Source organism: Heloderma suspectum, chromosome 9 (genome assembly GCF_057233095.1).
Source record: "Heloderma suspectum isolate Gila_16-S chromosome 9, 16-S_ref, whole genome shotgun sequence".
Lineage (NCBI taxonomy): Eukaryota > Metazoa > Chordata > Lepidosauria > Squamata > Helodermatidae > Heloderma > Heloderma suspectum.
This window is the reverse complement of record NC_139466.1, coordinates 37,146,106-37,165,179: the sequence shown is the minus strand read 5'-3', so window position 1 is coordinate 37,165,179 and position 19,074 is coordinate 37,146,106. Positions and strand designations below refer to the sequence as shown.

General features: G+C 46.1%; 1 protein-coding gene across 1 annotated transcript in view; it reads right to left on the bottom strand.

Moving 5' to 3' along the window:
- Positions 1-19,074, bottom strand: part of PAK3 (p21 (RAC1) activated kinase 3) — a 129,350-nt gene that overhangs the window by 11,903 nt on the left and 98,373 nt on the right. Inside the window, exons 10-13 of the mRNA XM_084813352.1 lie at positions 13,382-13,494; positions 12,038-12,155; positions 9,545-9,644; positions 4,404-4,600 (exon numbers count right to left, since the gene is read on the bottom strand). Of these exons, the coding sequence (XP_084669478.1) occupies positions 4,404-4,600; positions 9,545-9,644; positions 12,038-12,155; positions 13,382-13,494 (528 nt within the window). The remainder of the gene's footprint in view (positions 1-4,403; positions 4,601-9,544; positions 9,645-12,037; positions 12,156-13,381; positions 13,495-19,074) is intronic.

Here is a 19,074-nt window from a genome sequence, read left to right as displayed (position 1 = left end):
TCCATCCCTCCCCCCGGAATCCTCGCCGGCCGGCTCCGCTCCACAGAGATTCCATGGAGCCGCCGGCCAGCTCCGCCAACAGCCGGACATCCGGCCGCTGGCTAGCAGGGACGCAAATGGCAGCGGCCGTAGCCACTGCTGTTTGCGTCCCTGTAGTTAGCCGTGATAGGCTATGTAAAGACTTATGTAGCCTATCACGTCTGGCTTAAAAAAAAAAAATGTGCGTACACAAATGGAGGCGGCTACAACTGCCACCATTTGTGTTCCTTATTTTTGGCCGTCTTAGTCTACGTAAATATTTACGTAGATTAAGACGGCGAAAATATGGGGGAACACAAATAGCATCCGCTACACTATTTGCGTTCCCCTTATTTTCGCCATCTTAGTATACGTAAATATTTACATAGACTAAGACGGCCAAAAATAAGGAACGCAAATGACGGCGGCCATAGCCGCCGCCATTTGCGTACGCTTTTTTTTTTAAACCAGACGTGATAGGCTACGTAAGTCTTTATGTAGCCTATCACGTCTTGTAAAAAAAAAAAAGACAAGACTGCAAATGGCGGTGACAGCAGCCGGTCAGAAGACCAGCCGCCGCCACTGAAGCCTCCGCCGGAGCCGCTGCTGCCTGGAACATCCGCCCCAGGTAAGTCTTGTCCCGGGGGGGATCCGTGGGGGGGCCAAGGGGGGGGCAGGCTGTTCCGCCACAGATTTGGGGGGGCCGAATGCACTGGCATTCGGCCTCACCGAGATCTGTGGCGGAATTCTCTGCCATCCCTAGTTTGAACACTCCTTGGCATTGCTCTTCTTTGGAATTGGAATGTAAACTGAGCTTTTCCAGTCTTGTGGTCATTGTTGAGTGTTCCAAATTTGTTGGCATATTGAGTGCAGCACTTTAACAGCATCATCTTTTAGGATCTTAAATAGCTCAGCTGGAATACTGTCATCTCTGCTAGCTTTGTTGTTAGTAATGCTTCCTAAGTCCCACTTGACTTCACTCTCGAGGATGTCCGGCTCAAGTTCAGTGACCGCACTATCATGGCTATCAGGGACATTCAGATCTTTCCTGTATAGTTCTTCTGTGTATTCTTGCCACCTCTTCTTAATCTCATCTGCTTCTGTTAGGTCCCTGCCTTCTTTGTCCTTTATCATGCCCGTCTTTGTACAAAACGTTCCCTTGAGATCTCCTATTTCCTTGAAGAGATCTCTAGTCTTTCCCATTCTGTTGTTTTCCTTGATTTCTTGGCATTGTTCATTTAAGAAGGCCTTCTTGTCTCTCCTTGCTATTCTCTGGAACTCTGCATTCAGTTGGGTATATCTTCCCCTTTCTCCCTTGCTTTTTGCTTCCCTTCTTTCCTCAGCTACTTGTAAAGCCTCATCAGACAGCCACTTTGCTTTCTTGCATTTCTTTTTCTTTGGGATGGATTGAGTTGCTGCCTCCTGAACAATGTTATGGACCTCTGTCCATAGTTCCTCAGGCACTCTGTCTATCAGGTCTAATCCCTTAAATCTATACCTCACCTCCACTGTATATTCATAAGGGATATGATTTAGGTCATACCTGAATGGTTTAGTGGTTTTCCCGACGTTCTTCAATTTAAGCTGAAATTTTGCGACAAGAAGCTCATGATCTGAGCCACAATCAGCTCCAGGTCTTGTTTTTACTGACTGTATAGAGCTTCACCATCTTTGGCTGCAAAGTACATAATCAATCTGATTTCGATATTGACCATCTGGTGATGTCCATGTGTAGAGTCGCCTCTTGTGGTGTTCGAAAAGAGTGTTTGCTATGATTAGCGTGTTCTCTTGGCAAAACTCTATTAGCCTTTGTCCTGCTTCATTTTGTACACCAAGGCCATGCTTGCCTGTTATCCCGGTGAATTCTTGACTTCCTACTTTGACATTCCAATCCCCTATGATGAAAAGGACATCTTTTTTTGGTGTTAGCTACAGAAGGTGTTGTAGGTCTTCATAAAAGCGATCGACCTCAGCTTCTTCGGCCTCAGTGGTTGGGGCGTAGACTTGAATTACTGTGATGTTGAATGGTTTGCCTTGGATTCTTACTGAGATCATTCTGTTGTTTTTGAGATTGTACCCCAGTACTGCTTTTCCCACCCTTTTGTTGACTATGAGTGCTACTCCGTTTAGCAATTCTTAATCCAGGGTACAGCAACGCAGTTTTTATTTCTATGTAGAAGGTAAAACCTCCGCAGTGCACTTGGTCTTATCAACTGTAAATTATACTAGCAAGCTTCCAGGCAATGTTGTAACATACAATATCCTCGCCGTAGGAAGTCATCTGTAGAGCTGCCATGCTTTGAAGTGAAATCTCAAAGGAGTTCCTGACTCTTAGATTGTAAAACCCTATGCTGCATCATTCAACAAGCTGTATTTGCTATATTTAGAAAAGGCCTAATATCTTGAATATACAGCAATGTCAAATCCTAAATACTGCCAACAGGCACAAGTGACATCACTGAAATATCAAATTCCAGTCAACATTAAAGTTAAAGCATTCCTTAAACAACCTTCATGATATGACAAAGCTATACACAGATATAACATCATATAAAGACATCATACTTTTAATTGCTTTAGCCTGTCGTGGACACATCTCTGTCCTACAGAGCATGTGAGCTGGTTGCATGCTGATCACAGGCACTGCTGAGTTCAAGGGGTCCAGGGAAACTGCTTCCCAGGGTCCCCCCTTCCCTTCCCCAGTCTCCGCAGCACCTGCTTTTTTTTTTAATGTTGCCACAGCAGTGGGAAGTCCTTCTGCTCTGCGCTGCCAAAAGAAACCACGTAGTGGTGTCAGCCAGCTGGCTGAGGCTGCAGCCCTGCAGTGTGCCATTTTAAATTAAAGGGTTTGGGGAGGTTTTGTGTTCTTTTTGGGTAGCAGTGATCCAAGCCAACCAGAGACTGCCTTGGGGGCGCAGCCCATGAGGGCAGCAGAGCAAGGAACAGGTGTTCTTCTTGCCATTTCAGCTTCACCTGCACCCAAGGTCACATCTGATTGGTTCGGGTTGCTGCTATTCAAAATGAGCAAATACAAATACTTTTATTTAAAATGGCTGACCAGGGGGACTGGGCCACAGCCTCCACCAGCCGCCGCCACCACCACCACCACCCTTTCTTTCAGAAGCGTAGCAACAAGAGGAGGAGGAGCTGCTGCCACCTGACAAGGGGTTGTTTGGAGACCACCTTGGGCCCCGTGGTCCAGCTTCAGTGGTGCCACTGATACTGATGTGCATCCGATGTGCAGTCCACCTATGGGATTGATGTGAGTTCCAGCACAGCCTACTGTTTGGGATAGCTCAAAAAAGAAGAGCGTAGGACTTTGATCTTACCCTGAGAGGATTTTCATTGAGATAGGGAGGTTCTCCTTCCACCATTTCTATTGCCATGATTCCTAAAGACCAGATGTCCACTTTGGGGCCATACGCTTTCCTCGTTACCACTTCGGGCGCCATCCAGTAGGGGGTCCCCACCATTGTAGCTCAAAAAAGAAGAGCGTAGGACTTTGATCTTACCCTGAGAGGATTTTCATTGAGATAGGGAGGTTCTATCAACATTAAAAAAACGAAGATCATGGCATCTGGCCCCATTACTTCCTGGCATATAGAAGGGGAAGAAATGGAAGCAGTGACAGATTTTACTTTCTTGGGCTCCAAGATCACCACAGACGGTGACTGTAGCCATGAAATTAAAAGACGCTTGCTCCTTGGGAGGAAAGCTATGGCCAACCTAGACAGCATAGTAAGAAGCAGAGACATCACCTTGCCGACAAAGGTCCGTCTAATCAAAGCTATGGTTTTCCCAGTAGTAATGTATGGATGTGAGAGCTGGACTATAAGGAAGGCTGAGCGCCGAAGAATTGATGCTTTCGAACTGTGGTGCTGGAGAAGACTCCTACGAGTCCCCTGGACTGCAAGGAGGTCAAATCAGTCCATCCTAAAGGAAATCAACCCTGAGTGCTCATTGGAAGGACAGATAATGAAGGTGAAGCTCCAATATTTTGGCCACCTAATGCGAAGAGAAAACTCCCTGGAAAAGACCCTGATGCTGGGAAAGACTGAAGGCAAAAGGAGAAGGGGACGGCAGAGGATGAGATGGCTAGATAGCATCATGGATGCAATGAATATGAACTTGAGCACGCTCCGGGAGAGAGCGCAGGACAGGAAGTCCTGGCGTGCTATGGTCCATGGGGTCACGAAGAGTCGGACACGACTGAACAACAACAACAAGGGAGGTTCTCCTTCCACCATTTCTATTGCCATGATTCCTAAAGACCAGATGTCCACTTTGGGGCCATACGCTTTCCTCGTTACCACTTCGGGCGCCATCCAGTAGGGGGTCCCCACCATTGTAGCTCAAAAAAGAAGAGCGTAGGACTTTGATCTTACCCTGAGAGGATTTTCATTGAGATAGGGAGGTTCTCCTTCCACCATTTCTATTGCCATGATTCCTAAAGACCAGATGTCCACTTTGGGGCCATACGCTTTCCTCGTTACCACTTCGGGCGCCATCCAGTAGGGGGTCCCCACCATTGTACTCCGTTTACTCTGCTCAGGAGTGATCTGAGCACAGAAGCCAAAGTCAGCTGCAGAGAAGGAAAAAGCAGAGGCTGACGGATGGAGAAATCAGGCCGGTGGCACAAAACCAGCAGAAGACACAAGCAACAGAACCAGGAGGAAGTGCAGTAAAGAGGAAAGGATTAATATTCATAATGGCAATATAGTAATGGTCAGACAAAGATAACCTTCACATTGGGAACAGGAAGGAAAGAAGATACCAAGGAGGGAGCAATCAAGACAGTCTTAAGGATGGGAAGCTGCTGTATACATAGTAGGGATACATGAGAAATTTATTTCACTTTGTTTTTGATCTGGATTTACCCAGTTTGCACCTGCCAAACTGAACGTGGCCTTGAATAGGTATGGTGTGGGCACTCGATTCAGTCTGGGACACCAGCAGACCCGCTCCTGCCCGCACCCCCGAGCACCGCTCACCAAGCTCCTGCCCCTGCTCGCCCCCTGCTTGCACTCAGTGAATGGCCTGCACTCACCCTAGTGGCCTTGTCAAGCTTCGCAGTCTCCATTTTTGAGAAATAAAATAGCAGCCACAAAAATGCACATATTTGCACAAACGTGAAAATGCACATTTTGCGAATGTGTATATTTGCATATCCAAAATTGTGCATATTGTGAATGCACATCTTTGTGTATGTGGGAAAATGCACATTTTCCCCAAAATACACATTTTCACATGCACACTAGTGTGCGCCCTCACAAAAATGCACATTTCACAAATGAGAATATGTGCATTCTCAAAAGTGTGCATTTTGTGCATACAAAAACATGCACATTTTGTGATCACCAATAGGGATGTGCGAACTCACCCCCATTCTCTGGATACCTGCCTAGACTCTGCCCACTATCACTGGTCACCGGACCATGCTTAAGCCCCTCCCATGCTCGGTGAGCAGCCCACACTCACCCCAGTGGCCTCGTCAACCTCTGTGGTCACAATTTAAAAAAAAAATTGGTGATCGCAAAAATATGCAAGTTTTTGTATGCGCAAAATGCACACTTTTGCAAATGCACATATTCTCATATGTGAAATGTGCATTTTTGCAAGGGCGCACATTAGTGTGTGTGCAAAAATGTGCATTTGGGGGAAGTGCATTTCCACACATATGCAAATATGCACTTTTGCAAAATGCACAATTTCGCATATGCGAATATATGCTTTTGCAAAATGTGCATTTTTGTGTGTGCGCAAATATGCACATTTTTACGATCGCCATTGTATTTCTCAAAAAATGGAGACAGCGAAGCTCAACGAGGCCACCAGGGTGTGTGCAGGCCATTCACTGAGTGCTAGCAGGGGGTGAGTAGGGGCAGGAGCTCGGTGAGCAGTGCTTGGGGGTGTTGGCAGGAGTGGGTCCACCAGATTCCTGGACTGAATCAGGTGCCCATACCATCCTTAATCACCAATTTATTTTTCAAAAAATTGGTGACTGGAAAGCTCGACGAGGCTGCTGTGCTGAGTGCGGGTTGGTTGCCGAGCATGGGAGGGGCTCAAATGCAGTCTGGGGACCAGTGGGTGGGGGTGAGTTTGCACGTCCCTAGGCTTGAATACAATCTGTGGTCAAAGTCTGTAAATTTCTGAGCTAACAATGTGATTCGCAGACCCAAAAAAGTGTGTTTGACAGCATGCATAGATTTGAAAAATGCACATGAAAAAATGCGTATATTGAAAAATGCGCACAAATGAGCTTTGATCAGTGGTAGAAAAAAACATACATTTCAAAGATGCACACACACACTTGATGAGTACATGACATTTGGAGAACTTCCGCGGGCTTCAGTTTGGCTGAGTGGCACATCCGTAATATAGAGGCAGACCCCTGGTCCAACTAGCTCAGTACTGTCTTCCCCAATTGGTATCCTCCAGATGTTTTGGACTACAACTCCCATCAACCCCACCCAGTATTATAGCAGATCACACTATACGATTATAGCAGATTACAATTGCCATGCTGACTGTGGATGTTGAGAGTTGTAGTCCAACAGACCTGGAAGGCTATGGTCCTCCAGGGATTCAGACAGGAGTCTTTCCCAGCCCTACCTGAAGATACCAGGGACTGACCCTGGAGACTTCTCCATGCAAAGCAGATGTTTTACCACTGAGCCTTGGCTCCATTTTTCACACTTGAAAGCCCCATCGATATCTATGGAAGACTTAAGCATGTGGTTAAATCTCCCCTGGTCAGTCAATAGGGCTTTGAAAATGCTTCATTGTGGCTTCATCATGTCACCTAACGATCATTATAAAATTTGGAAAACATATGGTCAAGAGCTAACAATACTATAATCTCTATTGATTATAGCATAGAATGATCTGGGTACAAATTAGCAAAACCACAACATGGAAAATGTCACTTTGGATTTCATTAACCTGAGTAGCATTATAGTAGGGATGGCGGAGAAATCCGCCACTGACTCCAATGAGGCCGGATTCTTTAGAATCTGGCCCCCCAGAGTCCGTGGTGGAACGGACTGCTCCCGCCCCCCGCCACCCCAGGAACTAAGGTTGGGACGGACCCTACCTGGTGCCAGCCGGTCCGGGTCCATCCTCTTTGTTCCGCAGCTGTCCACTGCCTGACTGCGGACGCAAATGGCATCCACTGTAGTGGATGCCATTTGCGTCCCTGCCCTTTGCTGTGATTGGCTACATAAATATTTACATAGCCAATCACAGCATAGGGCAGGGACGCAAATGGTGTCCCCTATGCCAGATGCCATTTGCAGCCACAGCCCAGCAGCGGACAGAAGTCCGGCTGCAGACGGCCCCGGCCAGCGGCTCTGCAGACTCGCCGCACAGCAGAACCGGCCAGGAAGGATTCCGGGGGAGGGACAGATTGCCTCCCCCCCAGCGGACCCCGGAGAGGACTGGTAAGTGGGGTTCGTACACCCCTACATTATAGAGGCTTACACATGCCATGGAGAAAATGGAGGGGGGGGGAGTCTGTTATTCCCATAATACTAAAATTCAGGGTCACCAATGAAACTGATTGGCAAGAGATTCAGAGATTGTTTCACACAGCACAGAATTAGGGCACAATCCTATCTAGATAGGTGGCCACCTCCAAACTCGGAGGTGACCACCTATCCAAAGCAGGGCAGGAGAAGCACAGAGGGGAATCTCCTGCCCTGCTTTTTCAGCTAGACAGCCAATTGCGGCTATCTAGCCGCAGGAGGGCTGAGCAGGGAAGGAGGCTGCTGTATGACACATTGGATGTGTCATACAGGCAGCTACACTCTCCCCGCCCTGGAATGCCCCCAGCCATGCCCCTTTCTGGCCTCTCTTCACTCCTTTTGCAAGCGTGGAGGATGGGGATGTTCCGCACTGCCTTGGAGGCAGCGCGGAATTGGGGGGAGGTCGGTTCTCCAGGAACCGACCTCAGAGTGCGGGCTCCAAGGTCAGTTCCCGGCGGAAAATGGCATATCCTATGGCCGTCTAGCTGCTGTCTAGTGGCCATAGGATTGCTCCCTCCATCTATGGAATTCACTGCTGCAAGGTGTGGTGATGGTGTTAGTTCTCCAGATGTTTTAGCCTTCCATCTCCCAGAAACCCCTGATAGCATGTGCAATGGTCAGGAATGTTGGGAGTTGAAATGCAAAATATCTGGAGATGTATTTTCTGCCCACTCCTTGTTTAGATGGTGTTAAACAATGGAGAGTCCTACGTACAGATGTTAGCTATGATGGTGACATGGAGTCTCCACCTTCAGAGGTAGTGTGGTGATGGATATCAGCTCCCTGGGGCAACAGTTCAGGATGGCTTTTGCCATCATGTCCAGCTTGTGGGCTTCCCAAGAGGCATCTGGTTGGCCACTGTGGGAGACAGGATGTTGGACTAGATGAAACCTTGGCCTGTTCCCACAGACCTCTTCTTACATTCCTGTGTGTTATTCACATCTTCAATGCTTTCCTGTTTTATACTGATTGGTGGACCCAACCGATGTTCTGTGCCTGATTTTGGGGTAGGGAACATCAAAATGAAAAGAAAGCTCCACTCCCAAATTCATGAGGATTCAGAAGAGAGCATCATAGGTGACAAATCTTTTGGAAGTTGTTTCCTGGATAGGGCGGAGGGAAGGATGAAAGGGAGACACAGGCATTTTGAGACACACACATTGCAGGTTGCTAAAACAGACTTCCCTACCCTGACACCCTCCAGATGTGTTGGACTACAACTCCCATAATTCCCAGCCAGCAAAACTCACTCCCACTGCCACAGACCTTGTTGTAAAGCAAAATCGCAGGGGAGTTGCTACTGCCAAATTTTGGCAGCAGATTGGGTGCTGTGGCAGTGAGGGGCAGAGGTGCACCCCTAGTGGAGTCTGGGGGGCAATGCATCTGATAGCCCCTTGATGGTGCCCACCCCTGTTCTATAGTGCTCCTGTTTCATTATGTGATAGTCTCTTGCCTTTCCCTCCCTAACTATCTCTCCCTGAAAGAGTTTAGACCCCCACTCACTCATAAGCTCATTTGGGGAGCTGAGGCCAGTCATAATCTCTCAGCCTTACCTACTTCACAAGATTGTTGTGAACATAAAATGGGGAGGGGGATCTGTGCAGCCGTAAGTTCTTTGGAGAAAGAGTGGGATTCAAATGTCATAATGTTGTAATAAATAGCATAATGTTGTATTCATTTTTAGCACATTTTCACTTTCACCATGCTTATCTTTCCATTGCACCATGGCCATCAGGACTGCTAGGGGTTCCCCCAAACTATTCAGGCTGGAAGGTACATAAGTGCCTATATGAGGATAATCATCTAGAGGTGAAGAGAGCTGATTGCCAATGAAACCCCGTTTGGTGCCACAACTACCACCATGCCTCATCTGTTCTTGTTTGATTTTTGTTGGAACAAGGAAGATCTACCATCAACTCTGCTCTGAGAAGAGGCAACGACTGGTAAGAGAGATGAATACGCCACAGTCATTGAAACAACAGAACCTGAAAGAGAATACCTACTGAGTTTGACAGATCCATCCATCCCGAGCAGGATGTTGTCACTCTTGATGTCTCTATGGATCACTTGGTTTGAATGCAAGAAATCCAGCGCTTGCAGGCACTGATATTTATGAAATAATAATAATAATAATAATAATAATAATAATAATAATAATAATAATTTTTAAAGAGCACAGTACAAATAACAAGCAATGTTCTGACTCCATAGGGATTGGAGGGTGTGGAAATACAAAGAACCTTCTTATTGTTTTCATTTCTACATGAGTCTAGAACTCAGGTTGTGGGTACTATGAACAAGCTTCCACCTGAGCACCCATCTAACCCCTGTCTCAGCACCACTGCCTCTTCCTCCTCCCATAAAAGAAAGATCCGCTCTTCAAAGTTATCCTCCTTGGCTGAATTTGTCCTCCTCCCCACCCCCCAATCAGCACCAAATATCCTCGGGCAGTTCTGACAGGGCCCACCAGCTCTGATGCCTGCTCTGGACCCTCCTTGTGGGGCAAACACAAACCACCATTTTAAATTTCCCACAGTGCCCCAGGGCAATGCTATGTCAAGCCCTCCAGGGCATTGTGGGAAATTTAGAAGTGGAGGAGCACTGCGGCCAGTTAGGCCTGCTGGGGAACCATAAGGGTGGGAGGGGGTCTGTGGAAGGCACTAAGCTCTGACACTAATCCCTCAAACTATCCTCTCAACTGGATTTTTCTTCTGTCATTTCAAACACTACGAAATGGTTCGGGTTCGGGTTCGGGTTTGGTTTCAGATTAGGGTTAGGGCTAGGGTTAAGGTTAGGGTTAGGGCTAGGGTTAGGGTTAGGGCTAAGTCTAGGGTTAGGGCTAGAGCTAGTGTTAGGGCTAGGGCTAGGGTTAGGGCTAGGGCTAGGGTTAGGGTTGTAACATATTCGGCAACACTTTGTCCCATTTGGTTCTGATTCATTTCTCTACTTAGCAGAGTGGCCACTAGGGATGTATGAGAATTTTGTTTCTGCTTGCAAAAGATGTGATCGTGCCTTGTTCGCAACCCTGAACATGAGCACGTGTCTGGCAAAAATGTTCACAAATTGCCAAACATGCGCTCATGTACGATTTGCACAAATTTCCTCGTTTGATTTGTGCAAATTTCCAAAGTGGCAAAAATTTTAAAATCTGCCCTGCTTTAGTCTATGGGGGACATTTGCGCAACATTGGAAATGTGTGCGGATGGGGGGCTTGCACAACTTTCACGTTCAATAGCTGTTTGTTTTGCACAATTTAACCGTTCACCCCAAATGAGCAGCAATTGCAAACGCAAACGTAAATTGAGCATGAGACAAGCTGATGTTTGGCAAGGTGATGTTTGGAGCATCTTGGAGAGCTTGAACATCACTCATTCACCCATCCTCCAATTTCCTTCTGCATGAGCATCAGCTGGAGACAGCTGCCTCCAAACTCTGCCTTCCCTGAAAGCCAAAGAGACTTCCAGATGGCTCATCCTACATGAGAGCCATGGGAGCATCCTGCAGTGATTCTGAATTTCTTGCATAAACTAGCAGGAAACATTATGTACCAATATCCGCTGGGAGTTCAAGGGTTCGTCTCATTTAAAAGAAATAGCCAAACCATTTAAGATCATCATTTTCTTTCTTTCTTTTTCATTTTTCAGGGCCATAGTTCAATCAGTGAGAATCTTTACAAACTGACAGTTTCTAAGGATTTTTTTTTCCCCCTTGAAGGGTTTGTTTTCTCTAAAGTTACAGGTTGCAAGCGAATGACCATACAGCCCACAGCAACATTTAAATAAAGAGGCAACTGATAATCATTAATGTGATCTTTTCCTTATATAGTGCTTTGCTGATATAATTTTACATGACTGATTAGTTCACCACTACCACTATCCAGTAAATATACCCATGTCAGAAAGAGAGAGAACAGCTTGGTTTGGTTGTACATATCTCAGCTTCATAAGCTGGGCTATGAGCCTTGCACTGTTGCATTCCATCCTTGCCCCTTCTGTCCTCCCTTCTCAGCATGCTGCAATAAGCTGGGAAGTCTTCAGTTAACCATGGATTCCCATCATTGAAACAAGCCAGGAATTTAAACCATGGTTTGATGTTGGTTTAAGACCCTGGGTTGGAACCAGACTTAGACATGCTAAGACTAAACCCACTGAAATCAATGGAACAAGTCAGTCATGATTAACATACGTCCCATTGATTTCAGTAGGTTTACTCTACGTATGACTAACTCTAGATCCAGCCTCCTGACTTTTTTGAACCTGCTGGCCATGGTTTCCTGGTTCAGATGAAAAGAAAAACAAAGGATGAAAATGTCCAGAGTTAATCATGGCATCCTGAGAAGGAAAGGGGCAGTGCATGGGAGCATAATGCTTATTCATTGCTTAGCTTACTAAGCCATGATATGTAGATCTGAACCAGACCAAAATATAAGCAAAACAATTCTAAGAGTTGGCATGGTTAAGGACAGCATTACAGTGTCACCGTGCAAAATCTCTTACCTCCCTACAGACAGCGGCTATCTGCCCTTCATCCATGCATGTTTCAGTAACAACATCGGTCAACGAGCCCCCAGCCAAATACTCCATTACAACCCAAAGTTCATCACCGACAAGGTAACTGAAACATCAAACATATTTATTTATTTATTTCAAACCTTATTAGACCACCTTTCTGGACAAGGTCCTTTCATAGAACTATGTAAAAATTACAATAAAATTACAATGTTTTGTTATATGGACATTTTTTCTGTGTAAACATGCATAGGATTGCACCCTTAGTATGCAAGGGCCAGTTACATGCTTCAGGTCATGTCTAGTTTGGCCTTGGAGACTGAAACCAAAAATCAGTTACCATTAATGCAGGCTCAAATAGCATGTGACCCACTGAGCTGACTAGCTATCAGGGCTAGGGATGGGCGGATTACTTACCCCATTCCGGGTGGGGACGTCCGCTGGGGGGAGGCAATCTGTACCTCCCCCCAGAATCCTCCCTGGCTGGCTCCGCTCCATGGCAAGTCTGCGGAGCTGCCGGCCAGGCCCGCCCACAGCCGGACTTCCGTCTGCTGCCAGGCTGCGGCTGCAAATGGCGTCCGGCGTAGCAGGCGCCATTTGCATCTCTGCGTTAGCCATGATAGGCTATGTATATATTTATGTAGCCTATCACGGCAAAGATTAGCAACACAAATGGTATAGCGGACGCCATTTGCATCCCTGCTCTTTGCCATGATAGGCTACGTAAATACTTACGTAGCCTATCACGGCTAAAGTAGGGAGGCAAATGGCGGCCACAGACCAGGGCAGCCATTCGTGGCCGAGAGCAGGGCAGTGGATGGACCAGAACAGCCAACACCAGGTAGGTTCCATCCCAGGAAAATTTTGCGGGGTGGCCAGGGGGAGTGTTTCATTCCGCCAGAGACTCCGGGGGGGGGGGGATTCTAAAGAATCCAGCCTCATTGGAGTCCGTGGCGGAATTCTCTAACATCCCTAATCAGGGCCAGCTCTACCATTGGGCAGAATGAGGTGGTCACCTCAGGCAGCAGTTGCTGGGAGGTGGCAGTAAGGTGTTGGAGGAGAGAGCTGTGTGCCAAGCAGCCTGCCCTTTGCCCCCTAAACTGACGTATGGAAATTTCATGAACATTCTGTCCTCTTTTTTGGCAACGCACAAGCGGCTCTTTCTCTTCTCATCCAAATGCTTCACAGATGTTCGGAAGATGTAGTTCGGGCCTAACAATAATTTACAAAGGCACAATTCCACACAAGAAGCAGAATAAGTATCCTATCTATCATCATCATCTTCATCATCATCTAACTAAAACACTCTAGCAAATGCCGGGCATCACTTACCTATCTAAATAGTTCACGATGTTGGAATTCTTGTTTTCCCTCATGACCAAGATTTCATTAATTATTAATTCCTTTTTGGGTTGCTGCTGAAGATTCATTTGTTTTATAGCGACCTGAAATGACATTTCATGACATTTTCATTATATATATATATATATATATATATATATATATATATATAATGAAAACAATAAGCATGAAATAAGCACACTGGAGAAGACAACCTGATAGCTGCTGAGAACAAGCCCTTACTGATTAAGGCCAAATTAGAGAACTAATAACAATAAAAGGGCCTTTTCAGTGGTGGCACCCCAGTGGTGGCACCTACGGTGGCTCACCTGGAACCTACGTTGTGGTCTTTTTGATGCCAGGTGAAGACCTTTTTATTCTCCCAGGCATTTAATTTAAGTCCTTAATTTTTATTGTACATCCATTATTACAGTTTTAGATCTTTACACAGCTGCTGGTTTTTATTTTGATTTTATACTGTAGCTTTAAACCTTTAAACATTTTATACTGTGTTTTGTTGTATTTTATGGTTTGAACTGTTGTGAACTGCCCAGAGAGCTCTGGCTATTGGGGGGCATAGTAATGTAAGAAAGAAAGAAAGAAAGAAAGAAAGAAAGAAAGAAAGAAAGAAAGAAAGAAAGAAAGAAAAGCTAGCTTATCACTTTCAAATATTTAAAGCATTTCACAGGCATTGTCTAGGTGTAATCATTGTTACAACCCTGTAAGATAAATCAGTACTATCATTCCATATTATTCCAGATTGGGGGAGGGGGGGCAGAGGGTTGGAAAGAGTGTATTGCCCAAGGCCACCTCTTGAGTTTATGGCAGAGGCGAGATTCAAACCAGGGACTTCTTGATTCATAGCTCAGTCTCTTAACCACTGCTGTACACCAGCTGTCAGAAGGGATGGTGGCAGACTTCTTAGTTTAAGCCTGGGGTCCCCAACATGGTGCCCATGGGTCCAATCTTCCCACAGACACCTTCCTCAGCACTCGCCAGGCTCCCTGCCCCTCCTGGGTTTGTAAAGTTTGCTTTAATTTAAACAACTTTTAAAAAATGGGAGGCTGGCATGCTGCAAAGCAAAGCATACCCTCTATGCGGTCTTTATTTCTAAGAATGCTGTTTATCCCCAAATAGAGCCCAGAGGGATTCTTAGAAAACAAAATGCTGGGTGGCTGCAGCCCAGGGCTTTGCATGCCCAGCCACAGAGAAAAAAAAGGGGGAGAAACATAAGGTGGTAGGTGGTAGGGAGCAGCGTAGGGGCTAGAGCGGGTGGTGGGGAGAGAGGAGTATGTTTTGCTTATGCTGCATGTGTGTGGGGGGGGTTGTTTGTGTGTGTTTGTGTGTGTATGAGTGAGAGAGAGAGAGAGAGAGAGAGAGAGAGAGAGAGAGAGTTTACTTGTTGTTTTGTGCTGTGTGTTTTTCCGTGTGTGTGTGTGTGTGTATGGAGGTAAGCTGAGGGCAGTTGGAGGGATTCACACCTCACATCCATGGTGTCAGGGTGGACACTGAGCCCATAGAACCTCAGAGCAGTTCTGATTCTGAGGAGAAACAGCCGTCCATGGGAGAGGAGCACACTCATCCCTCCCAGGCCCTGCAGCTGGCAGAGATTCCTCCTGCCAGCATTCCAGACATAGATAGCGGTCCTGGGAGTGAAGGAGTACGGGAGGAGGGCTGTTTGGATGCTCGACGCAGACTCAAAGAGTGATGAGCTATGGAGGGCGCGGAAAGGAGGCGTACCACCCGTTTGGTGCGCAAGCAACAGTCGCGTCCAGAGGACCCAAGGGAAAAGGGGAGGGACTCTCCCTAGCCCATAAGTTCAGGGTCTGCAAATGATTCTCGTTCAAACGGGGACCAACTGTTTCCAACCCAGGGGCATAGGTTACTCTGCTGTTCATAGCTTAGTCGCTGGTGATAGAGTTATTAAGTTGTAAAAGGAATAACGCCTTGAAAAGAATCCTTTGTCTGTGTCTGGAGTTGGCTACTGGAGTAGACTGAGAGAGGCCAGCTAGGGCCCCCTGAGCCCTGACACATGGGTTTCTTTGACTTTAAAAATCAGACCCACCGCCACTCTCTGTTTTACATGGTGGCTATAGTAAATGTTGCTGAACGTGATTGACTTCCATCTGTTCTGTAATGACAACCAGATCCATTGTGAGATTAAACATCCCTAGCAAACAGTTAGGATCAGTTTACTAGCGTGCCTTGCTCCAGAAACCAGCTTGGGCCAGGCTACTGCAGAGCAAATTGGCTGGATCCAAATGTTCCTTCTTACAGTGGAAGCAGGGGTGCAGAACATCAGGCCCAGGTACCAAATTCAGCCCTTTTGGGTTCCCCAGAAGGCCGTGCACCTTTCTCTGGCACCACCCCTTTCCCCCCATCCACCAACTGTTTGGTGGTTTCCTGCCTTTTGCACAGTTTTTCCCCCATTCTAAAAGGCCGACATGCCTTTTCTAAGGCTTAGTTTAGGTCTTTAAGTTAAAATAGGCTGGTATTTTTGTCCTCACCCCTTTTGTCTTTGGCCCCACCCACCACAGGAATGCACACACACACACACACACACCGATGAAATTCAGACCCCAGGTGAAAGAAGTTCTCCAGCCCTGGAATACAATATACAGCAGCTGAGGACAGTGCTTCAGCCATAGGCAACATGTATATGTGATTGCAACATGGTAGCCATGATCCTTGGTGTGAGAATGGCCAAGTACAGAAGTGTCCCCATTTTCATCTGTGAAATGCTGGATAGTGCAGCATCTGAGCTAAATTCCTGGAAGACGTAGCTCATACTAAAGCCAGGGGCAACTGAGACTCAGATGTATACCTGGAAGTCGCTAGTCAACATTATTTAGATGTTCCAGCACTGACGTTGAAGTGCAACGTATATTTTGCTGAGATAACAGCAAAACTCACATAGACATTAGCAGGCCTGGATTGCATCTTAATTTCTCTTTCTTCCCAAGCCTGAAAATCTTGACCATTTCCATAATTGTGAAAAAGGCATGAACATTGAGGTGACAACTCAACATTAGCCAAACTAGAGGAAGTTCAAAGGCTTTCTTCATTCCCTGTTTTGACCAATCACTGTATGGGTCACACTTCGGTCACCATGTAGAAGGGTTGCATAGCTTGACATGAGCTACACATAATTACATGGTTTAAAGATAGGCCTTTGACCCCCAGTTTAATTTTCCTTAGTGTCTATTATTAAGGTCAGCTGATCTCCCCGTCCCTGAACACAATTCCCAGGTCTTTAAGCAGTGATTCTTCTTTAATTAATATTTATTTACAGCCAACATTGGAAATCAAAGGTTCTGTCCAAGTGTTAAGAATCATTAGTATCTCTGGAACCAGTAAGCAGATAATCTCCACGATGAGACCACCCATTATTTAAATAAAGAGGAGAGTATTGTATTAATTATGACAGGCTTAGCAACTGGGTCTTAACATCATCTTCTCCAGCAAATCAGCATTGAGGGTGGGTCATATCAACTGCACAAGGTCATGATTAACACTGCTAACCCAATGTGCTGTTATACTATTACAGCAAACGGGTTCCAGTTCCATTAGGCCTTCTGCAACAACCACCAAAATCAGTACTAAGACCTGCTAAGCTTGCATGCAACAACAAAATATCTCACATCCACAATATGGATTTTCCACAATATTAATTTGTTGTGTTTTTTTTTTTTTTAAATGATCCCATCTACCAAAAGAGAAGTTCCCTGCCACTTGCTGGAACCTACCTCTTGCGTCTCATATAATGTGTGCGTGCGGCAACTATAAATCATATGGCAATGAATTTTTCTACTTCTTTTCATCCAGACCTTATCATTCTACAACTCAATCTACATTTTCAGTAGGGCTGTGCACTGCTTCGGCCCAAAACCCGAGCTCCAAGTCAAAGTAGGGCACTTCGGGCCATTTTGGGCTGCCTCTGAGGTGAGGCAAATGGGGCACAAAATGGCATGAAGTGGGTCGGGTCACTCCAAAGTGCTTCAGTGAGCTTTTGCACAATTTGGAAGCTGAGGCATGCCACCACTGCTCAACCCCCAACTCCTTACCTGGGTCCTCTGGAGACACGCTGGCAGCCATCTTGTTGTTCTGGAACAGGGGGAGCCATTTTTTAAATGGAGAGACTCCCTGTATTTCTGGAAATACAGGGATTTGCAATTTTAAAAATCCCCCCACCCCGGAACAACAAGACAGCTGCTGGCATGCGTCTGGAGGGCCCAGGACCTGGCAGCGGCACTGCCAGAAAAAGACAGCTGGCAGTGTAAGGGCCCAGGTAAGGAACTGAGGGCCGGGCTGGGGGGGGGCAGTGGGATTCGGATGTCTGAATCCCATTTCAGCTCCATAGGCTGAAGCAGGTCAGGGGGAGGGCAAATCAGCCCAACGCAAATCAGCCTGCCTCAGAAGCCCTGAATCAGCTGCTGAGGTGGATCGGGGGGTCCATGCACAGCCCTAATTTTCAATAGGTAAAGAATGTCAGCTTCTATAAAAAAACTAGCTCAGAAATATCTGTTTTTTTTAAAAAAAATGCATTTATTTATAAACATATAGGGTTGTATCATCGCGGAGCAAGCGCACTTGCAACGGAGCTTTTGTGCTTCTAAAAATAACCCAAAATTAGCATAAACACTTGTTTCTAGAATGGATCGGGCCAGCTGAGCTCACAGAAGGGAATTCCGCTTACCTCTTCTGAGCAGGAAATGAGTATTTCCACTCCAATCTGGAGTTATTTTCAGAAGTGCAAAAGCCCCGTTGAACAAGTGGAGGGAAAGTGGTCCTGTTGGATACTGCCAATTGATTGCCTTCCCACAATTCAGTGCATAATTCATATATTCATCTAGTCCAGCTTTTCCCAACCTGGTGCTCTCAAAATGTTATGGACTACAATTCCCAGCATTCCTGAACATTGACCATACTGGCTGGGGCTGTTGGGAGTTGAAGTCCAACACATCTGGAGGACACCAGGTTAGGGAATGCTGAAATCTCATCAGAATTGACTAGCACAAATTGTGATCAAGCAACGCAGCCCACCAGTCATAATGACCTGAGAGTCTCAGGCAAGTAAAAAGGCGTTTATTGAGCCTCACATGCGCCACCATATATGGCTGGAGAATTGTGTTCAGTTTGGTGAGATACAGATTATCCAGGCCTATGTAGGGATGTCAGAGAAATATGCAACAGAATGTGCAACAGAATCAAATGAGTTTGGATTTCTATGAATCTGACCCATGGATTCTGCAACATACTGGCTTTTCCTGAGTCGCACAGATTCTGTGGACTTGTGGACTGTTTTGTGTAGTTTTTTACTTTCCAGAATCTTATACAAAATTAGTCACAGAAAAATACGAAAAATAAAACAAACACCAGCCAAAAATGCACATTTCCCCCATGGGCTAAAGCATGAAAATGCACATTTGGGGGGAGATTTGTGCACTGGGGGGGTTGTGCATTTTTGCAAGTGCAAATTTGCACAAAGTTGGAACGCTAGGAAAAATCCAAATCCATCAATGAGCAGATGATGGAACAAAAGGCACCTGACCATCCACGAAACGCAGACAAAATCCATACATCCTTAGGCTTATGTGAGAGGCACGCAATAAGGTAAATGCATATGCAAGACATTTGCACCAGTCCTGATGCAATCACTCAATCTTTGGGTGAGCAGATTGCAA